The 25,287-nt window shown below is 40.5% G+C and overlaps 1 protein-coding gene across 1 annotated transcript in view; it reads left to right on the top strand.

Moving 5' to 3' along the window:
• FAM172A (family with sequence similarity 172 member A) overlaps positions 1-25,287 on the top strand; it is a 525,893-nt gene that overhangs the window by 377,634 nt on the left and 122,972 nt on the right. Inside the window, exons 9-10 of the mRNA XM_044291378.1 lie at positions 1,242-1,358; positions 17,820-17,904. Of these exons, the coding sequence (XP_044147313.1) occupies positions 1,242-1,358; positions 17,820-17,904 (202 nt within the window). The remainder of the gene's footprint in view (positions 1-1,241; positions 1,359-17,819; positions 17,905-25,287) is intronic.

A 25,287-nucleotide genomic window follows, 5' to 3' on the forward strand; every position in this document is an offset into this window, starting at 1 on the left:
CCTTTACATGAAACATTTGTCTTGTACCAGTATTCAGATTCCAGTGGTAAAAACGGCTAAAACGAGACCAAGGTTCAGGCTTCCGTTTAGTGGCTGTCTTAGCTGCTGTCAGCTTCTCTTCTTTGACCTTCTGATCGAGGTCAAGTATTTCATTCAAAAACGTTCAAGCAATAAACCACATTTTCTTTTTCCATGCGGCTTCGCATCTTTTCTGTGCAATGTTTTGTGGAGGATATTTTTGGATATTGCTGGATTAATTAGCTTTATTGGGAACATGATTAGCATATGCTGTGAACAGCTTAAGGTATGTGTGAAATCCCGCATTGTAATGCACAAAAACATGTCAGCTATAGTTTTATGCCAGGGATCTGTCGGGTTATGGTTTACTGTGTGACACAGTCAACGTCATACTATATTTTGGGCACAAACTGCCCACTTTCCCGATATCACGATAGGGAGCGATGTGTTTTCTGAATTCCTCCTTCTTGTCTCTTATTGTCTTTTATTCTGTAGAGCCCCTGTTTAACTCACACTCAATCCAAAGGCTGTTATGTCATTAATGTTATACCATTGTCAGAGTCAACACTCTCATTGAAGACATATTTTCTGTTCTGCTCTGTATAGAAAACGGCAATTTATGGGACAGATTGTAGAATAGAGAGGATCGGCCTTGTCCATACAGCTTCACCACCACTCCAGAATTATTTAAAGTAGAACTCCCAGTTGAGATTAAGTAATGTTCTCTTTCTCACTGGTGGCTTACGCGATCATATTACTACAAAATCATCCTGTCCTTGCTGTAAGGCTAGTATCACACTAGCATTTCTCAGATCCGACAGGCTGCTTCTAGTGAACATTTATTTACTGTTCAATAAAAAAAAATGACAGACGCCATTGTACTTGGGACTTAATGGTCAATCTGTATGTACTTTGACTGATCCTGTCATCTTCTACACCTTGTCTCGATTGTTTCATAGTTGGTTTCTGTTGTGGCTTTCACATGCTTTGCATTTTGGCAGTTCTGCTGTCGAAAGTCTATAGTAAAAGTAGAAAAGGCCCACAACAACGTGGCAATAAATATTGTGTAGCAAAACTTTTAGAAGCTTTAAAAGCATCCCATCAAAGTCGTCTCAAACACAGGAAGTCTACGTTGAGTAATTGCTCAATCTATAACACAGCTGGATTAAAATCCTACATTTTGCATATGTCTCTCAGACCTGTTTTTGTTCTTTCCCCAACAGATGATTCAGCGTGAAGCTGATGTGAAAAGTAAGGTCACCGCTGTAGCACTGACAGATTCCGTTCACAATATGTGGCATCAGGAAGCCAATAAAACGATTCGAGAGTGGATGCGCGAGGTAATAATTTTCTTTGTTTGTGCCGTTCGTTGAGTAAAGCTAACAAAAAGAAAAGCATAATGCAATATTTCTAATGCACACAGTAACACAATCTTCTAATGATTCTTTTTCGCCCTACTTTTCACGTACCTTCAGTGATGATGCTTTTTTCTTTTGGCAGCCTTGATGCTTTTTTTTTCTTTTGGCAGGTTAACCTTGGTGCAGAAACTTAATATTTGTGGGTCTGATGCACTAGGAAAATCATTAAATATATTTACGGTGTGAAATACTGAGGAATGTGCACACATATACTGTAACCTCTTATTATCCGCATAAAAGTCAAAAACATATGGCGCTGAATATGATTTTTGTAGATTTTTTTTCTTGTGGTGGATTTTACACACCATTGTAAAATCTTTTCCAATAGATAATTCCGCCATCTCCTGAGATTTTCTTGCAGTTTCTTCTAAAATTTCTGTACACTTGAATGGAGTCCAACTTCTGGTTGCTTTGAAGGATCATCTGTCAGTAGAATAAACCCCATTAAACCAGGCATAATGCCTGATAGTGCTGACTAAAAGCATGCCTTTTTTATGATGATCTGTAGCGGCATTGCTTTCTGAGCAGATGATTACTGCACATGCTCTGATGATTGAATGTTCGGCGCAGAAGCAAGATTACAAGGCCAGGCAGAAGGATGATAATAATGCCTGGCTCTGTCAGTCAAGGGGGGGGGGGGGGTGGCCAGAGCTTAAAACCAGAGTAGCAAGGCCCACCCCTCGGGGTACTGAAGGCCTTATTACAATAAGAAATAAAAGTTATTTTCCATTTCACCACCATGATGGCATATAATAGGAGATTGACCCCTGACCTCTTTAGGAGCAGGAAAACAGAGAAGATAAAATTTGCCCCTCCCACCACCCACCTCAGTGTCTTCCTGCCCCTATAGTGGCCAGGACAGAGAAAGGCCTCTCTGCTTGCGAGGGAGGTGAGGATGGATCTACATTTAATTCTTCCTTTCACAGGGCAACTCATTGGGGTTGAGGCCTCCTCAGTGGCGTTCCCGAAAGTGCTCTTCACTGGTGGATGGCTGATCTGAGGTGGTCTGGTAAGATGTCGGCCCCTGAACAGCCAAGAGAGCTTGATGCTCCAGTGCCAGTGAACGTAATTCCCCATATGGGGAACCTTTGTTGAGCAGCCTACGTGTGCACAAGTGACCCTATTGTTGATGGCAGTATATAAGGATTAAGCAGACTGACTATATATACATAAATATGCATTGCTGGGGGCATAATTTGTTCCTCTCTTATCAATAGGTGTCTAGGGAGGCTCAGAAAAGATCCAAAAAGAGTTTCAAATGCATTTCGTGTTTTAAGAAACTCCCTGAGCAGTACACAAAAAAACTATGCAAAGAATGCATTTCAAGTATTGTAAAAGAGGAACAACCATCGATGATGGATGAATTAAGGACCATAATACATGACAAAGTTAAATCTTCCCTGGCCTCATTAAGAGAAACCAGCCCTGGTCCACAACCCATTAAAAGGCAAAAAAATTGCTTCTCCTTCCTCCTCAGATTCTTAGGATCTAATGGATGAGGCTACACCTTCTAAATAATGGAAAAGAATGATACCCTTTCTGAAGGAGTGATAGTACAGGATGCAAAAAAAAAAATCTCCGTTGAGGAAATGGGAAGCCTATTAAAAACCGGTCCGTGCCAAAATTGGCATAGAAGAGGCCCAAAAACCACATTCTATACAGGAGGAAACGTTTGGGGGCTTAAGAACCAAATGCTACAAGGTCTTTATAGATGAAAATATTAAGGAAATGGTTCTTGATGAGTGGTCTGACCCTGAGAAGCGACTGGGTATATCCAGGGAGTTTAAGAGTCAGTTACTATTCTACGCTTCTAAATCTAAAATATTTGATAATATTCCAAAAATTGGCGTACAGGTAGCCAAGGAAAATAAGAAGACCTCTCTGCTGTTTGAGGACTATTGCCAATTAAGAGACCCTATGGAAATAAGGAAGGCAGATAGTCTTTTGCGCAAATCCTGGGAAGCGGCCATGTATAGCATAAATACGGACCTAGCTGCAAAATCTATGTATTTGTGGCTTAATGAGCTAGAAAATCACTCAAAAAATAAAACTCCAAGGGAGGAAATAATAGATTCATTACCCTTACTTAAATGAGCCACTGCTTTCTGGCAGACACTTCGGTGGAAAAAGTAAGATTCTCGGCCAAAGATGCAGCCCTCTCTAATACCGCTAGGAGAGCCTTATGGATGAAGTCATGGTCGGAAGACAAAGCATCCTATATGAAACTGTGTTCCATAGCTTTTTCTGGAGAATATGTATTTGGTCCGGTTCTGGACAATATCCTTAAAAAAGCAATAAGAAAAAAGTTTTTTCAGAGGAAAAACCTCAGAAAAGGAGATTTTCCTTTCGCCCCTATGGTGGCCAGGATAGCTCATATAGGGGTAAAGGAAAAACAGGTTGCTGGAGCTACCCAAAAGAGGATAGAGGTAGAGGTTTCCTCCTCATCCCCAGATCAAATCTAGCGATTAACAAAGATGTCAGAATTGGGGGAAGACTAACAAATTGCTCCTCCCCGTGGAGAAAAATTACATCAAACCCCTGGGTGCTAAACATTGTGGACAGAGGTTACAAGATAGAATTTTCATTTCTTCCCCCAAACAAATATACGATCACATCCCCCACATCAAAACTATGGGGGGGGGGGGGGAGAATCTGGAAAGGTGTTCTAGGAGCTTCTGTTCCATAATAAAAGCGATGAGTTTATATCTTAGATCCATTTCAGAGTTCTACAAACCTGGCTACTGAAAAGATGGGACAGAAGACAGGTATCCTTGGATCGGAAAATTCACATCCCGGCACACGTAAAGCTATCCATCACCTGGTGGACCATCTCTTCAAATCTCGAAAAGGGAGTGGTATGGCAGAAAACTCCTTTTATCCGGATCCAGACAGATGCAAGCAACTCAGGCTGGGGAGCAAACATAAACGGAAGATTCTTCCAGGGTCTTTGGCCAAAGACTATATCAGATCATTCATAAAACTATTGAGAACTAAGGGCTGTGTGGGAAACTTTAAAAGTTGCATCAGATCTCATAAAAGGCAGCAGTATCCTACTTGAGACACCAAGGAGGAACAAGATCACAGGAACTGATAAAGCTGTCAGAAAAGTTATTCTTATAGTCCGAAAAAAGAGTGGAATCCATATCCGCAGTTCACCTAACAGGCTCCCAAAATCAAATAGCGGATTTTCTGAGCAGAAGGAAACTAGACCAAGGCAAATGGTCTCTAAACACAGAAACCTTCAACCTCAAAGAAAATGGGGCTCTCCGGTAATAGTTATTTGTCTCAAAAGGGAACACAAAGGTTCAAAGATTCTGCTCCCTAAATCCAAAGGACAACCCTTGGGCGATCAATGCTTTTTCTCAGACCTGGAATTGGAGCCTAGTTTATGCGTTCCCTCCATTTCAGCTGATTCCAAAAGTAATCCAAAAGATCCTTCAGGAAAGACCAAATCTCATTCTAATTACACTGTTTTGGCCAAAGAGAAGCTGGTTCTCAATTCTCAAAAAGCTGTCTCTGCAGGATTCTTGGATTCTACCTATCAGAGGGGATATTTTAACACCGGGTCTGTTGATCAATCCTCATCCAGAGTTCTTCAAATTAACAGCTTGGATCCTGAGTCAGAAATCCTGAAACACCAGGGTCTTTTAGACATCACCAATTTATCTAAAGGGACTACACATCATCTAAAGAGATTTATCTAAATGGACTACACATTAAAAAAATAAAATAAAAAATGAAACGGCAGTTAAGCTAAAATTTTTAGGTATTAAAACACAAGAAAAACTATACATATGGGGTATCGTTGTGATCATACTGACCCAGAGAATTAAAGTAACAGGTCAGTTTTACAGAATAGAAAACGCTGTAAAAACAAAACCCATAAAATGTTTTTTTTTCCATAATTTTATTGTAAACCGTTTTTTAGGAGTACAGCATTCGCTTCTTGTGACACAAGATATTTGCATGTCATCAGTTCAGTGTTCTCCCCCCCCCCCCCCCCCCCAACACCTGGAGAACCACCAGGTGTAGCCCTCTAGTATATAGCATGGATACAGTAGCCCTCTAGTATATAGCATGGATACAGTAGCTATTTACTCCATCTTGCATCCCAAAATTTTGAATTGGTAATCTGATCATGGCAAGTTTTGTGTAAGAGGCCACTCCTCCCTCATTCGTGTGGTGTCCTGGCCCCTTACATATGATCTAATAGGCATCTAAGAGCACCAGTAGAAAAACGATCAGTAGGTTCATACTTCTCGAGCTATAGGCAGCATGAAATCCTGACAGGTTTCCTCATAACAAACAGGGGCCATGGTACCCCTCCCCCTATTCTCATGACCGATGGGGGTTCCCAACAGTAAGCAGTAAGTCATACTGTGGATAGGTGATATATTTTATTTTCATCGGCCAGCTCTTTTAAAAAAAACATTGACATCTCAGTTAAAATTATGAATTAAAAAGGATTTAAATGTCCCCATCTTAATTGCATCACGTCTACACCGACCAGCCATAATATTTAATCCACTGATGGGTAAAGTGAGTAAGAAATGCCACCTGTCAAGGGATGGAATAATTTTAGGCAGCAATTGAGCAGACAGTTCTTGATCTCGATTTGTTAGCAAAAAAAAAAGGGGGCGCTCGGATGCTTAAAGGGGATAGGTCATCAATATCAGATCGGTGGCGGTCTGACACCCAGCTGATTGAAAAGAAGGTGCGCGCTGTGTCAGCACTGCCTTCTCTTTGTTGTTTATCTGCTCGCAGTGGCAACAGAAGTGGTGAGCAGTGTACACCTCCTAAGCCATCCCATTGACTTCAATTCCAGCTGATCGGTGGGGGTGTCGGGTGTCAGACCCCCGCCAATCATATTTTGATAACCTATCCTAAGGATAGGTCATCAGTAAGAATAACTTGGACATCCCCTTTAAAGAGGTTGTGCAGGGGTTTTATATTGATGACCATTCCTCTGGTAGAGCCGTGGGAAATGGTGGCCAGTTCTAATGAATCACCATTTTTGAGCATCATATTGTTGGATGGTTGTGTTTGTCATTGGAAAATATCACACCATGATGTATTATGGATAAAAGGTAAGCCGGTGGAGGCATTGTGATACTCTGGGCAATGTTCTGCAGGGAAACCTTGGGTCCTGGCATTCATGTGGATGCCACTTTGACACATACCTAAACATTATTGCAGGCCAAGTACACCCCTTCATGGTAGCTGTATTCCCTGATCTCACGGGCATTTTTCAGTAGGATAATGCTCTATGCCACAGTACAAACATTTTTACAGGAATGGTTTGAGGAGATTGACAAATAGTTCAGGGATCTTGTGGAGTCCAACAATGTGGTGGAAAGCAGGAACAAAATGATAAATGGGGTGAAAAAAAATTAATCTTTAGTGTGTGTAATCTTCTTACCAGTGTCTGTATTTGTGAGTTATAACCTCCCTTCTGGTCCTCATCTGTGTCATGTGACCAACAATCAGACTTTCCAAATAACACAGCATCTTGTGTGGACAGGTAGTCCGTTTCTCTATGCATTCCTATGGGAGCCTCAATGTTAGTCTCATAGGAATGAATAGAGAAGTAACTGACTTCCTGTCCTGTGTCAGTTGGAGATCAGAGAGGTCACATGACATAACTGAGAAGCAGAAGGGAGGGGATAGCTCACAAATACAGTCACTAATGAGAAGACTACATCAGCACCTTTTTAACAGATCAGAGAATAACATTTTTCTTCTTTAAGGTAATCTGCTGGCTGTTGGTGGTTTGATTTATTTGTGATTTTATATTGCTCAACACAGTGTAGGCATTTCTTTACATACTTCAGTGTACAGTCTGCTATCTAAATACCCATTGCAGGCCATTGCCCAGTGTACATTTGATTGCATTGTTTTAGCTGTTTTCCGAAGCAATTTATAATGTCATTGAAAGGGAACCTGTCACCATGAAAATCCAGTGTAATCTGCCAGCAACATGTTAAAAATCAGGAGGAGCTCAGCAGATTGAGATATAGGGGGTCATTTATGTGGCGTATATCTGGTGCAGATTCTGTCGCACACCAGAATCTGCAGCTTTCTCCCTGCTCACGCTAGGTCTAAAAAAAGTGGGCGGGGAAGGGCCAGCATGCCCACCTAATAAATAATTTTCTATGCCTGGTTTAGGTGTAAAAAATGGTCTAAATGTAAGACAGAAAGGAAGCTGTCTTACATTTTGAATCAGCTCTGGATGTGCCAAAGTTATGAAGAGGCCTGCACCTCTACATACCTTCGGTAGATCCACCGCCAGCTATAGGGCTTATTAAGACTGATGTCTAAAATGCTGGTCTTAATAAATGTGCCCCATAGTTTTATGGGAAAAGATTCAGTAAAATGTGTAATTTATTCATCTTAATTCCTGCTCATTCTGGGCTGTGAAGTCCAGGAGGCGGTCCTATCAGTGATGACAGCTATCTGTGTATACACAGTCATAGAGGGAAGGCTATCAATCGCTGATAGGACCTCCTCCTGGACTTCACAGCCCAGAAGTAGCACGGATGTAAATTAATATAATGCAACGTTTACTGACTCTTATCCCATAAACCTATAAATCAATCTGCTCTGCTCCTCCTGCTCTATAACATGCGGCCTGCAGCTCAAGAACATTGTTCAATGTGACAGGTTCCCTTTAAAAACAGTCTTTCCATATTTCTGCAAAGATTAGCATAAGGTACTTTGTCACTTGCTCTTGAGTTACTTACAAATCTTGACATTTAAATTTCTTTCTTAAATGAGTCATCTGGCCACCACTGACTTGGCATTTGCTACATCTTATGACAGCTTGTGCTTTAGCTTTCATTCTTAACCTGCCTGTGAATTAGAGGTCACTATGCAAATGTAAGACACGTTTCTGATTTTGCATGTGTGTTACATTTTCTGTTTTGCTCACAAGAAAGAAGAGGCATGGGTTCTGGTTTGGCAGCCATGTGCTGTGCATTAGCTTGATCTAAGACTTCATTGCTATGATAGTTGTGTCTGCCGAAACCACACATTCCAACCAATATAAGGTTTCTGTCAGGTTATGGTGACTTTAGATCCATTTTCACACGCGAGGACCATATTCATTTACTTTTAAGTTTCCAAACATGCAAAGTCTGCTTCTTCAAATACTTAAAACAGACCCATGAGTGGCCGGTTTGTCTTAAAGGGGTTTTCCGGGAGCTAAATATTTATGACTTATCTTCAGTATAGGTCATCAGTATTTGACTAGTGAGAGTCCAACTGACTGGCTATAGTGCTCCAGAGAGTGCTGCGGAGTCTTCCTTGGCCAGTGCGGTCACATCCATCAGTCACATGGCCTTTTCTGCATGTCAGTCCTATTCAAGTTAATGGGACTGACCTACAATACCAAGTACTGTTGATATACAATGTACCGCGCTCTGCTTGGATGAAGAGGTCGCACCAAGTCCGATCAGCACCGCAACCTCACAGAGCACAACAGCAGATCACTGAGGGTAGGTGGTCAGGTCCCGAGGATAGATCATAAATATTGAACTCCTGGAAAACCCCTTTAAGCTCCTTCTAAGACAAATTGACACATTGGATTAGTTTGCATGATGATCACGGCAATAAACTGACTGTTCAGGAGTAACGGGCACATTTATTAGGACCAGCATTATAAATGCTGGTCTTAATAAACCTCTAAGCTGGCTGTGGATCCGCCGGGTTATGAAGAGGTTTCGGCATCTTCATAACTTCGATGGATCCACAGCTGCTTCTAAATGTAAGAGAGCTTCTTAGCTCCCTTACATTTAGACCTTTTTCTACACCTGAAACAGGCGTAGAAAATGGTAAATGATACCGGCCTACTGGCCGTCCCCTTCCCTGCCCACTCCATGCCCCCTTTTTTTAGACCTGGAGTATTTAGGCTACATAAATGACCCCTTACATATCTAAAAGTACAGTGCTGATATACAGTATATCATTGTTTAATCCTTCGTAAAAAATTCATTATGAAATTCCTTATTTTTCTTTTGCCATGTGTTTGTGTCTTTTATAGAGATGAGCGAATTTTTCAAAAATTCGATTTGGTCGAATTTTTTTTTTTTTTTTTTTTGTTCTATCCTAATTTTATTCACGGCGAATCGCATTAAAAAATGTCTATTTCCTGGCTGCAGATCCTTTATAGTGGTGTAGAACACTGTGCCTTGCAGTAACACGCATAGGGAGTCTGCTGTGGTAGTGAAATAATACTGTGAGTCAGTATGACATGAAGATGACAGGCGTCGCTTTTAGGATCACTGCACACTTCACTTATTTTGGCAGTTACGGGGCCAAAACTGACCAAATAACTCAAGTTGAACTCAGACTTACAGGTCGATTGTTAGCGCCAAGAAGAAGCGCACTCCTTTTACACCATCGTCAGCTGATTCCACAGATGTCTACAGAACCTGTTCTATTAAACGCTTATACAAGTAGAGCCCCCTGCCAGAGTGGAGAGGGTGTCAGCAGTAAGTTTGTGTTGACATCACTGATTATTTTGCCCTTTGATCCGTCAGAACAATAACCCCCAAAAAACTGATCCTGTCTGTTTAGCATCCCCCTTCACTCGGTCAGCTTTTGGTCAGTAATGCATCAGTATTGCTAATGCAAAAAAAAATAAAAAGGAAATTAAAACACACCAAAATAGTCAGTATTTTCTCACTTCACCACACAACGGCTAATAAGCCCTTTTTTCCCCACTAATACATGCCAAAAAGTGCTGTAATTTTCTCCCTTCTTCCTTCACCACACAATGGCAAATACTTTTTATGTGCCGCAAAAAAGGGCTTTAGAACATATAACTGCACGGCTGAATGGCAAATATATTTTACTTTTGCCACTATAACACGCCAAAAAGGTCTTTATAACATATAACTGCATTGCTGAACGGCAAATAGGCCCTTATTTTTTACCACTTATACACACCACAAAAGGCTTTAGAACATATAACTGCACTGCTGAACAGCAAATATATTTTTCTTTTGCCACTAATCCACGGCAAAAAGGGCTTTAGAAGATATAACTGCACCGCTGAACGGCAAATATATTTTACTTTTGCCACTAATACACACAAAAAGGGGTTTATAACACATAACTGCATCGCTGAATGGCAAATATATTTTACTTTTGCCACTAATACACGACAAAAAGGGATGTAATTTTCTCACTCCACCACACAACGGCTGATAAGCCCTTTTTTCCCACCAATACAAGCCAGAAAATGCTTTAGAACATATAACTCCACCGCACAAGGGTAGAAATATTTCCTTGTAATAAACCCTGTTAATGGCTGTATCAAACAGCACTTGCACCCCAATAACAAGAACGGTTTGCTGGAATTACAGAGCTGTGTAATGGCAATTTGGGTCCCCATTCAGTGCAGCAAGGTGTAATAGGATCACTCCCTATTCTTTCCCTACACCTTGAAAAATCGTTTTCTGCACTTGTAAATTGTTTTTTTTTAGCACAATGAAGTTTTTTCTAGCACTGTCCCTAGCGCCAGCTAACATCTCTCCCTGCACTAAGTACACTGGAAAATGGCAGAAGCCAAGATGGCTGAGGCTATTTATAGGGCTGTGACATCACAGGGCTGGCTGCTGTTTGGCTGCATGCATGGCATTGTGGGTGATCCCGCCTTCCCAGAGTTCCTTGCTCCATGTCCTTATACGTGCAGCAGCCATTTTAGGCATGAGGAAATTATAATTCAGTGTGAATTGAATAATTTATGAAATTTGGATTGAATTCCACTTCGTCAGCTTCGATTCGCTCATCTCTAGTCTTTTATTCACGTATTGCATTGTTCTGGCATCCCCTGGGTTAGATCACCCTCCTATGGTTTTGTCCTAGGACCCATAGGGTTACATTGTTCTTGGATCCCAAATGGTTAGTGCTTTGTCATTATGGAACCACACACATGCAGTTTGTAATATGATGTAAAACCTAATATTATTTGTAGGCTTCATTGGCTCTGCACCAGTCTGAATTAGATAGCTATTACTATAATGGTTTTACATGCACATTGTTTTGTCAGGACTCTCTTTAACCGCTCGAACATCCCCACCCAGTCCACATAACAGCAACAAATGCTGTCAGAGGGCTTTTTAATTTTACTTTCACTGTCTTAAGAACCTTATTAACACAGTCTTTTGTATGTGTCCCAGCTGAGGTTTGTACTTAGTTTTAGACCTTTCACATTTTGTTTTAAATGAATTTTCATCTTGACCGAGAGTCGTCACTTTTTTCTTTAATTTTTATTTAATTTTTTTTATACTATGATAAAATAGTAGCATTGGATTAATTTTACAGTTTGGTAGTACATACCCATTTATTGCATGAGCACATACATCGTGAGCCTCCATTGGTGGTTTTTCAGTTGAAAAGCTCTGCATAATATGTTGATTGTTATTAGAGGAAAGTGAATAGATTCTAAATGAATCAGATTCAACCTGAATTTTGTGGTTCAAAGGTGATTTTTTTTTTTTTTTTAAGTGAACAACAAAAGAGAAAATATGAGTCCTAGGAGACCTCAGAGTGTCATACACAGTTTTTCAGGCCAAGTGAAGCACTTTTGATTAGACTTTCGAGCGATTCTCAGATTATTCCTTAAGATAATCTGTGAGGTCTTCTGGGCTCCCCTATCTGAAGGTAGGCTAGAGGGGCTTGCTGAGCTCCAGAATAATTTTTTATGACTTGATTCAGTGTTTTCATGTAAAAGCTGTTCAAGTGCTGACAGGACAGAAAAAGCCTGGGAGTCCTTCTTCCCTTGCCCACACACAGTAAATTACATCATATAAGAAAAGCTGTTTATTACTTAAGGGCTCATTCAGACGGCTGTATTAATGAGTCCGCATCCATTCTGCAATTTTGCGGAATGGATGCAGACCCATTCATTTCAATGGGGCTGCAAAAGATGCGGACAGCACAGTGTGTGGTGTCCGCATACATAGTTCCATTCCTCTGCCCCTCAAAAAAGATGGAGCATGTCCAATTCTTGTCCGCAGACAAGAATTGTCTTTTCTATCATAGTGCCGGCCATGTGTGGTCCACAAAATACCGAATGAACACGGCCTGGTATCCGTGTTTTGCGTATACACAATTTGCGGACTGCAAAACACTACTGCCGTCTGAATGAGCCCTAAGTTGAAGGGAGTCTGTCACCAAAATTTGACGTTATACACCACTTACATGGCTCTCTAGCACACCTATCCATGATTCAAATGGTACCTTTGTAATTTTCTTCTGACTTTCACCAGCAGAAAAAACGCTGTTTAATCGTTATGCAAATGAGGGCTTGTAAGTGCCAAGGGGCGGAGTTCCCTGTGTAGGAGCCCAGGCTGCTCGGCCTTCTTTTTACATTACTCCTCCCCCACCTCTCTCTTGGACCGCCCTGCAAGTCCCTTTCATCATCCACAGGACCGGCCGATATCCCGCATCTGCTTTAAAGTGTGGGTATCAAGACTGCTAATTCACAAGCTACGGTAGCTAACACATCTGGTCTTACACAGCAATGCTTATGCTTAGTTTTTTAGAATAGTTGTCTTTTTTATTTGACTTGGAGCACTAATCTCTGGGAGAATCTAGACATCTATGTATATATTCCTGACCCTAGGATATAAATAATTTAACTAAAGGTCCTTTTTAATCAAGCCAATCAATAATCAAGCCATTATTGGGGACAAATGCTCCAGTCACCCGACAGATGAGCAAATGCTTTTTGTTGCACATAAAATCATTATTTGTGGGCAGCCCATCGCCCTGTATAGATAGGGAGGTGCTGCCAACAAGCAGCGAATCTGCATGGGGGTGACCCATTGTAGTAACCATCATTTAATCCATTCCTGAGAATGGACCCCTATAAAACGGCCCTATACATCTGTGCCCAACCCTTTTGCCTTACGTCCACGTTAAATGCTCTTTTATTTATTTAGTTATGGACCACATTACTCTTTCCAAAGACTTCTTCATATCACCAAACACAGTTTCCTTTGCCTGTATCATTATTATTATTATCATCAGAAATTGCTTGCCTAATTACCGTATGGTGATTAATGGACGCCATAGGTCTATACTTTTATGCTGATCAGTCTTGTTAGGCTTGCCCTCTGATGCCTTTTATGCTCCACACAGTGGCTCTGCTGGGTCATAACCCGTAACGATTATAGGGAATTTGTGTTCCATCTTCCTTGAGTCACTTGAGAATATCCAAGCAATTAAGTGCTTAAAGACTAAATATTACAATTAAATATTTTCAAATTAAGGACCCTCTGAAGTATTGATTTTCATATGTTAATCCATTCCAGGGAGTAGTCTAAAATAAAGGTTGAACAAGACTAAATCATGCTGCAATCAAGCACATGAAACAAATGATTTTGCTTATTTTACTCTACTGGGATACCCTTCATATGTTAATTTTTCTATGCAAGGCTTTTATCCCCAGATCCTATTCTTCCTGCATATTTGTAATTGCGTATACGCATATACATTAAGGTGTTACATGCCTGGTAAAGGCTGGATACAAACGATATAATAATAAAGTTATAATTGACTCTGTTCAAGTGAGGCCAAGCAGCCAGATATTCCTTTAGTCTTATCATGAACAGGGCGGGGTATGTGAAAAGATTGAATGATATTTCAAATATATAACTAATAGCTGCTTGTCTGACTCTCTAATTGCTGTCATTACAGAAAGACGGGTGTGGGGGGGGGGAGTCGTTTTAGACCTTTTCTGTTGTAACGTTGTGGGCCTATTTTTAGCAAGCTTACAAGTCATGGATTTTCAATGTATGAGGATCTGAGATGAATGATAAAGGCAGTCGCTTATTTGCATATCTTGACAGTACTCGTAGTATTTTCCTCCCCAGCCCTGGTTCACATAAAAGATGTGTTAATTGTGTGCTAATGTATAACGTTTTACAAGGCTCTGCTACAGTATTCTGTCAGTGGTAATACTAATTTACGTACTTAAAAATGATGGAATAGTCACATTATCCTTCGAAGAATTCTGTCTTCTTGTGAGGTACAAACACACATATATATATATATATATATATATATATATATATATTTTAGAAATGTTAAAGTTTTAGAATTCATTCCAAAATTATGGAAAAAAATTATTGTACAAATAAACAAAATTAATGTTTTGTGATCCTCGCCCCCCTACCTAATCTGATACAGCAACCCTCTTTATCTCCATGCTGCACTCCCTGGGCTCAGAACAGTAGGTTGCCTTGACAAATCTATTCAGAACTCAGTTCCTTGGCTTTTATTGGTAGGGATTCGAGGCTTTCAAATTTCTCCTCACTGCTATACAGCTGACATCTTCTTCCAGACAGAATGAATTAAGGAAATACAATAAGACACTTGATCTACCAGTCAAGGATCTTTCCATGTCGAGGATAGATTCCATGGTGCACAGGCAGGGTAGCAGGCATCTAAAAGTACACAATACCAGCTTGTTTACTGGACACACAATCAACACCCCCACCCCATTTTGGCAGACGTGATTGATGGGTAAAATCTCTTTGGATATTACAAAAATAACAAAGTTGTCCAGAATGAATTAGCAAAGAGGCAAAGTGTTATATTTTGCAGGGAAAGTCTAATTGTAATTTTGTTTTGCTATTTTGTTTTTTGTTTTTATGGGAAGTTTGAGCTTCGAAGGGATTTAACGAGTTTGTGCCGCAGACTGAACGACATTTGTAGAATGTACTATTGTGTTCTTAGAACTTTATGATGGATGTTTACCAATCGATCAAAGACGTCGTATTACATGGCCCTATAATCCCTTTCACATTAGTAAACAAATAATTCATTGCCATCCTGCTCTTTAGAATAGAGAGATATTGACACATATTCACATCTAAAGTTCAATTTCTGTCATTTTTGTGAAGTATAATTTATAAACCTGACAATATATACAGACTCTGAGCCACACGTGGGAGAGTGAAGGAAAAAAAAAACAATGAGAAAATGATAAGGATTTCATACTCTTAGTCAAAATGATGTAAAGACAGATGAAAACAAATGTCTATAATACACAGAAAAGGAGACGCACCACTTCTTACCGATTTGTGTCTAGGCTTTTCTTCACTTGGGGGTAAAGAATCATTTTCCTGCCCATCCGAATACCCTGGCCAAAGTGGAGTAGCTTTTTGGCCTTCTAGCACTAGCAGCCATTGACCAAGGCTTATGACCACTCATACCCTGCATCATAGCTACTCCCCTGCTTGTAGGTACAGTGCTGTCAAAAAGTATTTGCCCCTTCCCAATTTCTTCTATTTTTGCATATTTTTCAGACTTGAATGGTTCAGTTCATCACATTGCTTTTAATATTAGACAAGGATAACCCCTACCTGACCCTGAAAGTCATTGCTCCCTTAGCGACTAAATTATTCAGTTAACCAATTTCTGTTGAGAATTGGGTTCAATTTCACTAGCCGCACCCAGGCACGATTACCTCCAGACCTGTTGAATCTAAACATGAATTAAATGGAACCTGTCAAACAATGTGAATCAGGCTAGAAGGTCTCAAGAAGCAGTACACAATGCCACATTCTAAAAAGATTCAAATGCAGATGTGAAATAGTCATTTAAAATGACTGAAAAGTCTGGAAAAAAGTTACAAAACTATTGCTAAGGTTCTTGGGACTCCAGTAAACCACAGTGAGAAACATTGCCCACAAATGGAGAAACTTGGAACAGTGGTGAACCTTCCTAGGAGCAGCCAGCCTACCAAATTTTCACCAAGAGAAAATCAATGCCCCTCCAGGAACATCTAGATGAGAGACCCAACCCAAGACTTTTGGGATAATATTCTGTAGACTGAATCACTTTTTGGAAGACATGGATCCCGTTACATCTGGCGTAAAATTTTCCATTATAAGAACATCTTGCCTACAGTCAAGCGTGGTGGTGGTGTGATGGTCTGTCGCTGCTTTTCTACTGCGGGACTGGGACTACTTGTCAATAAACCATTTATTGCGCTCTCTTTTAGGAGGTCTGCATCTTCACTATGTGCCCGCATTTTGCACACCTTCCCTGCTCAGCACATATATTTTTCATCAGCTATTGTGCATTCATTTGTGTGTCTTTTGCTCTCCGAGACCAATCGAATTCTATGCCATCCAACCTCTAGAACTTAATGTATTGCAAAATCATATGTAATAAGTATTTTCAGTTTGAATATATCATTTTGCATATACCATATTCAAATTAAAATGTTCTTGCCACCTTGTGGTATAGCACGTACCTAATGTTTTAGGGCACTTTCACACTAACGTTATTTTTTTCCGGTTCAGTCATAGGTGGCTTAATAAGGGAAAAAGTTTTATCCTAATGCATTCTGAATGGAAAGCATTCCATTCAGTATGCATCAGGATGTCTTCAGTGCAGTCCCTCTTACGGTATTTGGCCGGAGAAAATACCGCAGCATGCGGCGGTATTTTCTCCGGCCAAAATTCTGGAACACTTGCCGGAATGCCGGATCCAACATTAATTTCCATTGAAATGTATTAATGCTGGATCCGGTGCCAAGTGTTCCGGAAAAACGGATCCGGTTTCCCAGTCTGCGCATGCAGGAAAAAAAAATACTGTATCCGTTTTTTCCCGATGACACCGGAGAGACGGATCCAGTATTTCAATGCATATGTCAGCCGGATCCAGAAACAAATGCTATCCGTTTGTATACGGATTTCCGGATCCGGCAGGAATCCTCTAACGCAAGTGTGAACATACCCTTAGGTACACAAGAAAAATCTGATACTGTCTAGTTCAGGTTTTCAAGGGGCTAAGCATGTCCTCTGTCTTTGGTTTTCCTTGAATCTGTGTCATGCTTTGCCCTTAGACATAAAACAGTCTATCAGTGTTTCCTCGAGTGTTAGGGCTCATGCACACAGACATATTTTCTTTCCATGTCCGTTCCGTTTTCTTTTGCGGACCGTATGCGGAACCATTCACTTCTAAGGGGTCTGCCCAAAAAACTGAAGTTACTCCGTGTGCCTTCTGTTTCCATATGTCCGTATTTCCGTTCCGCAAAAAAATAGAACATGTCCCATTATTGTCCGCATTACGGACAAGGATAGTACTGTTCTATTATGGGCCAGCTGTTCCGTTTCGCAAAATACGGAATGCACGCGGATGTCATTCGAATTTTTTGCGGATTTGTTTTATATATACGGTCGTGTTCATGAGCCCTTACTTTAAAAAAAAAAAGAGTATTGTGATGGTTTCCAAAGTATTTTACCTAGACATTGCCAATATTTTCATAAAAGGATATAACCACATGTATCTAGCACATACTTTTATGGCATATATATATATTTTTTTTCTTGTATTTATGTTTTATCTGATGTGTCTTTGTAGAATTGCTGTAATTGGGTATCCAGCAGTGAACCATTAGACACTTCAGTGGAGTCGATGCTGCCAGACTGCCCCCGCGTTTCTGCAGGTATGATACCAAGGCATTTACAGTACTGCAGTCTTTGCCGTTCAGACACAGATGTCAGGTGTTAAAGGGGTTTCCAAGTGTTTAATACTGTAGACATCTCCTCAGAATAGGTCATCAATATCAGATTGGTGGGAATCTGACACCTGTCACCCACCGCTCATCAGTGGTTTGAAGAGGCTGTAATGCTCACCTTGCAGCTTACCAAGCACAGCAATGTCCATTGGATAGCACCTGTGCTTGGTAATGCAGCTCAGCTCCATTCACTTTAATAGGACTGAGCTGTGCCTAGGGCATGTGACTGATAAACGTGATGTCACGGGCTTAGGAAGAGGCCGCGGCCCTCATGGGGCGCTGCATTCTTTATACACAACTGATTAGTGAGGGTTCTTGGAGTCAGATCCCCACCGATCAGATGTCTCATTTCTCTATCGGCATTAGAGATATGACCTGTTCCATTATGGCCAACCTGGGCCATCATTTAGAAGCTCACGTATGTGTAGGAACATGCTGAGGCTTAACTAGCGGAATAGCATTAACGTCAATCCGACAGGCGCCTTACATTGGTGTGGGACTTTGATATGTATATCTTTGCTGGATAAATAATTGTTGATTTAAAGGAACATTAACGCAGTCTCAGTCGCCTGGCACTTGGTCAGTCTGTGAGATCACCATCCAGCCACAAATGCGCTTGAAAGTGATTGTCTCCTGACAGACATTGATGGCTCAGCATTTGAACCCTGTCAAAAAGCTTTGTTGCCTGCTGTTTTTGCTCAGCTTTCTGTGGAAACCCCATGGTTGGCCCATTATAGACAATGGCTCAGCGTGCAACTGCGTGGAAAAAAATCTGAGCTGGCAGAAGCGAAACTGGCATGGGGCTTTCCCAATGCCAGTGAATGGGGGCTTAAACCGCAGGTGTACTTGTGGCATGCAAAATGCAGAAGCACAGCAGAAACCCGAGGGTCAGCCTCAGATTTCTGCTGTAGTTTCTGGCGTAAAAATCTGCATTGCGAACATACCCTCAAAGAAAGTCTGGATTTGTGGCTCATAACAACCAATCACAGCACAGCATTCGTTTTATATTCTGATTTTGAAAAATGAAAGCTGCACTGTGATTGGTTTTGATAGACAACATGGGCAGTTTTTCGTTTTGACAGCTTTACAAATTTGCCTTTTCAATTCTCTTGACTTGCCACCTAATGTCCCATGGGAATAGAAGTGAATGGAAAAAGTTCCATAACATTTGCCCTTTTGCAGTTTCCCCCCCTCCCCCCAATAATTACTATTCAAGTGAGGCTTTTGCACCCCTCTTCCCAGTATCCTAATTCCATCTCTCCTGCTTCTTAAATACATGATTAAAAAAGCACTAAAACCATGTAACTGTACGTGTAGAGACCACACACAAGTGCCTACATACCGCGCTCCCATATATATTTGCATGTGGCTCATTTGTTAACGCACTACTGGTACATAAAATATTGAAATATGCGGAGTAATTTGCTGGGGATGTCAGACAATGTGTTTAATTAAAATATAGATGAAAGATAATACATCTTTCATGGTTTAGTCGCTTGCATTATCTTGAAATGATATCAAGTAAAAACAATCTCACGCATGTGTTAAATGTAATTAGAAAAATAATTCTGTTACATCAGTGGGAGGACGGCTCTCCTCTGAAATAACTTTTCTAGGTTTACTCGTATGCCTGTGATGCATTGTTCTATTTTACATTTAGGCCTCGTTCACACTTCAGTGTTTAGTCAGTGATTTCCATCAGTGATTTGTGAGCCAAAACCAGGTGGAACTCTAAACACAGAATAGGAGCAGATCTTTCCCTTCTACCTCATGGCTGTGGAGGCTCCACTTCTGGTTTTGGCTCACAAATCACTGATGGAAATCACTGACCAAACACTGAAGTGTGAACGAGGCCTTACAGTTCTTTTATCTTGTCAGTTCTTTTCTGTCTTTATGTGTTTTGTTATTATGAAATCTACAGATTTTACTTTTGCATAGGCAAAAAACAACTGTTTGATGGCCAAATCGGGGGGGGGGGGGGGGGGGGGGGGTGGTATAGAAGAGATGTCGATGCCCCCCGCTCGTCATGGCGCACTAACGCACTCTTGTGAATTTGGGGCTTGAGTAAATAAAAGCCTTTCAGTCCCTGCAGTCCGGCAGGAGCAATACAGACAGTCTGACAGCTTCTAATGTATGAATGGAGCAGCTATATGATAAGATATTCACCATATGTTCAGTGTGTGGGGCAGAAACAGCATGGGATCTGTATGGAGGGGAGGGTGCATATGGGAGGTATGCTTGGAATATATATCTTTTTATGGGATGATCTGCAAAAGCATACAATTGACAGCATACGGTGGGCATCAGGCATCATGATTTTAATATATTAGGGGGGAACTGGCATTTCACAGCAATTTAACATATTTAAGTAACTTGTTGTTTTCTGATTTTATCAATTAATAAGATATTTTATTCTCTTTTTTTATTTATTTTTTTGCCGATCATAACATTGAACCATTCAGTTAAATATATTCAATATAATTTCAATACTGTTTGAAGTGAGGTAAAACCTCAATGAAGCCATATTAAAACATAACTTTAATTATGCACTTAATAAAACCAATCAGAAAGGTGTGGTATGGACATAGAAAGGAAGCAGGGCAAGTAGTACTACAAGTACAATCCACAAGGGATGCAGCAGGAAAATATCGCCCGAGAGCAGTTACCAATGAATATTGCCCTAACCTTTCAGAACACCTGCCCTGAATAGAATGACCCTGTCCTGGAGGCTTACCCAGTTCTAGTGTCCCAAATCAGTCAAAACCGTAATTATTTTAAAAAAAGATATTACCATATGTTGTACAATAATAGTTAAATGTGCAAAATGTATTTAAAATCCTGAAATTTACCAATATTTATTGCCGGAAATTTTTATTTTTGCTATTATGTTTTATTTATTTATCCATATGTGTTGTGTGTATTGTATATATTTGTGTGTACAGTATTTGTATGTACTGTATGTACAGTATTTATGTGTGTACTGTATGTACAGTATTTGTGTGTACTGTATGTACAGTATTTATGTGTGTACTGTATGTACAGTGTGTGTACTGTATGTACAGTGTGTGTACTGTATGTACAGTGTGTGTACTGTATGTACAGTATTTGTGTGTACTGAATGTACAGTATTTGTATGTACGGTATGTACAGTATTTGTGTGTACTGTATGTACAGTATTTATGTGTGTACTGTATGTACAGTGTGTGTACTGTATGTACAGTGTGTGTACTGTATGTACAGTGTGTGTACTGAATGTACAGTGTGTGTACTGAATGTACAGTGTGTGTACTGAATGTACAGTATTTGTGTGTACTGAATGTACAGTATTTGTGTGTACTGAATGTACAGTATTTGTGTGTACTGTATGTACAGTATTTGTGTGTACTGTATGTACAGTATTTGTGTGTACTGTGTACAGTGTGTACTGAATGTACAGTGTGTGTACTGTATTTGTGTACTGTATGTACTGTTTTAGTGTGTGTACAGTTTGTACCGCGTGTGTTTGTGTGTGTACTGTATGTACAGTATTTGTGTGTACTGTATGTACAGTATTTGTGTGTACTGTATGTACAGTATTTGTGTGTACTGTATGTACAGTATTTGTGTGTACTGTATGTACAGTATTTGTGTGTACTGTGTACAGTATTTGTGTGTACAGTATTTGTGTGTACTGAATGTACAGTGTGTGTACTGTATGTACAGTATTTGTGTACTGCATGTACTGTTTTAGTGTGTGTACAGTTTGTACCGCGTGTGTTTGTGTGTACTGTATATATTTGTGCATACTCTATATATTTATATGTATGATTTGTGCTGAATGTTTGATGTGTACATTTTTGTGTATTTGTGTGTACTGTATATACAGGTGTTTATCTGTGTGCGAATGTTATGTTTGGTACTCAGAGACGCACTTAAATTCATCTTATCTCTGCTGCTGTTACAAACAATGGTTTTGGAACCACTGTGCCAACTAATCGGTTTGACTTTCAGCTAGTCCTGGGGGTGTTATCCTGGTGGACCGCAGTTTTTTTTTTTTTTTTGTTTTTTTACCCTTTAACCTCTATACAGTGATTTGGTCTTTTCTTTCTTTTCAATTCTCTTTTTATTAGTTTTATATAATAAAATAAGAGACTGTTTACATTGTAGCAATGGAGAAGAGGTCAAGGTCCATCACGGTTTTCTGCAGGAGAATTGCCAGGCCGCTACTTCTTGGAATAGTCTCAGTGTACAGAGGTCAGGCAGAGTACATGCAAATCCAAGGAACAGACCCAGGGCCAAGGCAGAGGGAACTAGGTCACAATACAGGCAACAGACAGACGAACAGATCAGGGGCACAGGCACAGGTCAGGTCAGATGACCGCACACTTGGTAGACATCTTAAAGCTCTTTACAAACTCCAGGCCAGACCGCTGAAGAGACCTGGGACACACAGCTAAACATATATAGCAGGGCCAATCACCACCACACGTCCTAGCACCTGGACACAGAGCACTGTGAGGTTCATGAGTAAACCCTAATTCACACAGAAAAGCAAAGTTTAACAGCTGTGCAGTTGGATATAAACGATTGATCCCTATAAGCAGCCATTTCAGGATGGGGGATTATGGGGGGGGGGCTTGATTGTACTTTTATGGGATTACTGGCAGTAAATTCGGGAACATGTCTGCCTCCATAGTCACATTATTATTATTTTTTACATATTTCCATTTCTTCGAAACATTTATATAGGCTTGTGTATGAATGATGTTTTCAGCTCTATTTACAACCTTGACCATTTAAGGGTTAGTGCCTTTTTTATTTTATTTTTATTTTCCTGTCTATGGTCCAACCCATCCTAGGTATGTAGGTTTTTACTCCTCCCAGGCCTGATTGGGTACATTGGGGCAGATGCTCATCCATCATGCAGAGAAAGGTTATCCGCTGCTTCTAGCAAACACAATCTGAATGATATTAATTAAAATCGAGCCTCCTTTGTCTTGCAGTGGTAAAGTGCTTTCATCTCTCCATTGCGTTACGCAGCTTGATTCCCCTACCTTTACGGTAGCATTAGAAATATAGTTTTGTGCATTGAGACGAGCCATCTAATCATTTCATTACCGCTGGTTTAGGATATAGAAGACTTTAAAAGCGGTATAACAATAAGACTGTCACCGCACATCCACATCCCCCCTAATAAGCCATTCAAACCTATAGCCAGTGTCTTTTTGATATACAAGCACTTTATTAATAAAACAACACTTTAAAAAAAATCAAAAAACCTCTCTTAGTTATATTAGATTGCTCTTTTATTAACACGCTGGCAGGATGTTAATCTTGGAAAAATAAGCAGGGGGAAATGTAAAATTACAGGCAGGAAAAATACATTTACCCAGCTCGAATGCTGGTGCCGAGTAGTGAGTGTAAACACGCTGTAGGTAGCACGCTGTTAACGCTCCGGCAGAATCAAAGTAGTGAAAGTACACACAGTACATCAACGCTCAGGGCTCAGCTCCACGGGCTGCGAGAAGCTCGTTCACAGCATGTTAGACACAGATCTGTGAGGCTGATTTTTATGGCGCTCTCTCATTTCACGTATTCGCCCTACAAACAAATTAATAACCCATTCATGGGTGGCGTTCTGTAACCTTTTTGGGTACTCTCCCATTTAGAAGTGTCTGTGTTCGCGGCGAGGACGTGCTGGTGATATTTGCAGAAAGCCGCAAGAAGCATGCTATAAATAAGGGGCGCCAGCTGTTGTAGAGGATTGCTGAACGAGTGAGGCTTGTTCAGAGTGAAATTGTAGTTATTTTGTTGATTGCTGTTGCTTGGGGGGGAAAAAAGACAAAAGGAAGTTATTTAAACTGAAATTATATCTTTCTTTAAGGGGAGGAGTTGTGTCTGTGAATGCAACGTTTCGCTGGGATTCTTTATATGTTAAATGGGGCTTGCATGTGTTCTTGGCGGGGCCTTTCCTCCGTGGGATTACGTCTGTGTTAGGATTGCACTCTCGGCTTGTTCAGAAGGGTTAGAGAAGTTCCTGAACCCTCCACATGTGGCCAGCACTGTGACAGAGACTAACAATGGTATAATGGACACTGCAAGCTCTATGGAGGGAAAAAAAAAAAAAAAAAAAACCATACACGAGATAGCAGGCAGTCTATAATTATAATGTGCTGCGGCACTCTGGAGTACATTGTATCCTCGTATGAAAGGGAAGATAATAAGACAAGCAGCTGGTAGTAGTGGAGAGTCAATCAAATTGAGGCTGGAAATGAATTAGCTTCAACAACTATGTTAAGAGAACCCAGATAAAAAATTAAAAAAAAGAAGAGCAGCCACGGTGCTACGTGATGAAAATAAAAGCATGCATGAAAAATGATACTAAATATCAGGACTTCAATTACAAGGGATATCAGTCGAGTCCCCGGGCTAATAGAAGAAAGCCAATCAGAACTGGTCCAGCCACTAAATGGTCCTCATTATTTGTTATTTGTAACTTGCTTGCTTAGGCCTAACGAGAGGAGGCAGTTTTACCGATGGCTCGACCATCTTGGTGGCCCTGGAGTCTTTGCGGTAGAAGTTTTTAGTTAATTCACAGATTGTTGCATTTCATTTCAATTTTCTTTACAAATTAAAATCAAATTGGATGACCTCATCATTAATTAGAGATTTTGTAAGCATCATTATTATTTTAACTCGAAAGGGAATCTGCAGGTTTATGACGCTGAGAGCAGCATAAAGTATTGCCAGATGCCGATTATGGCGGTCATGTACTTGTCAATATGGTGTCGTTTTCAGAAAGCCACAGTTTAATGCTAAAAGGAGTCCTCTCAGTAATGTGTACGCGCTCTGGAGTCCACCGTATTCACAAGAGTGTCGAGGGCCATTTCATAACCTGACGTTAGGTCAACGTGTTACGTGTGTATTTCAGAGTTTGTAAGATTTCAGTAATACAAAGGGAGTCAGACGACTTTGTATCCGCCAACTACTTCTCCAAGGAGAAGCGCTTACACTTAGACAGTTCCAAGTCACATAAAACAAAAGGGTGCTGACTGCCTTAGGGTGCTCTATATCTTTTCTATGCACTCCAGCTTCTTTCTCTTGATATTTCAGCCACGCGGGGGAACTCTTCTTAAACCTTTTTTTTGCTGTACTTTAGGGCTCTTTCACACTTGCGTTCTTTTCTTCCGGCATAGAGTTCCGTCGTCGGGGCTCTATGCCGGAAGAATCCTGATCAGTTTTATCCTAATGCATTCTGAATGGAGAGAAATCCGTTCAGGATGCATCAGGATGTCTTCAGTTCCGCACCGGAACGTTTTTTGGCCGGAGAAA

The sequence above is a fragment of the Bufo gargarizans genome, chromosome 1 (assembly GCF_014858855.1).
Source record: "Bufo gargarizans isolate SCDJY-AF-19 chromosome 1, ASM1485885v1, whole genome shotgun sequence".
Taxonomy (NCBI): Eukaryota; Metazoa; Chordata; class Amphibia; order Anura; family Bufonidae; genus Bufo; species Bufo gargarizans.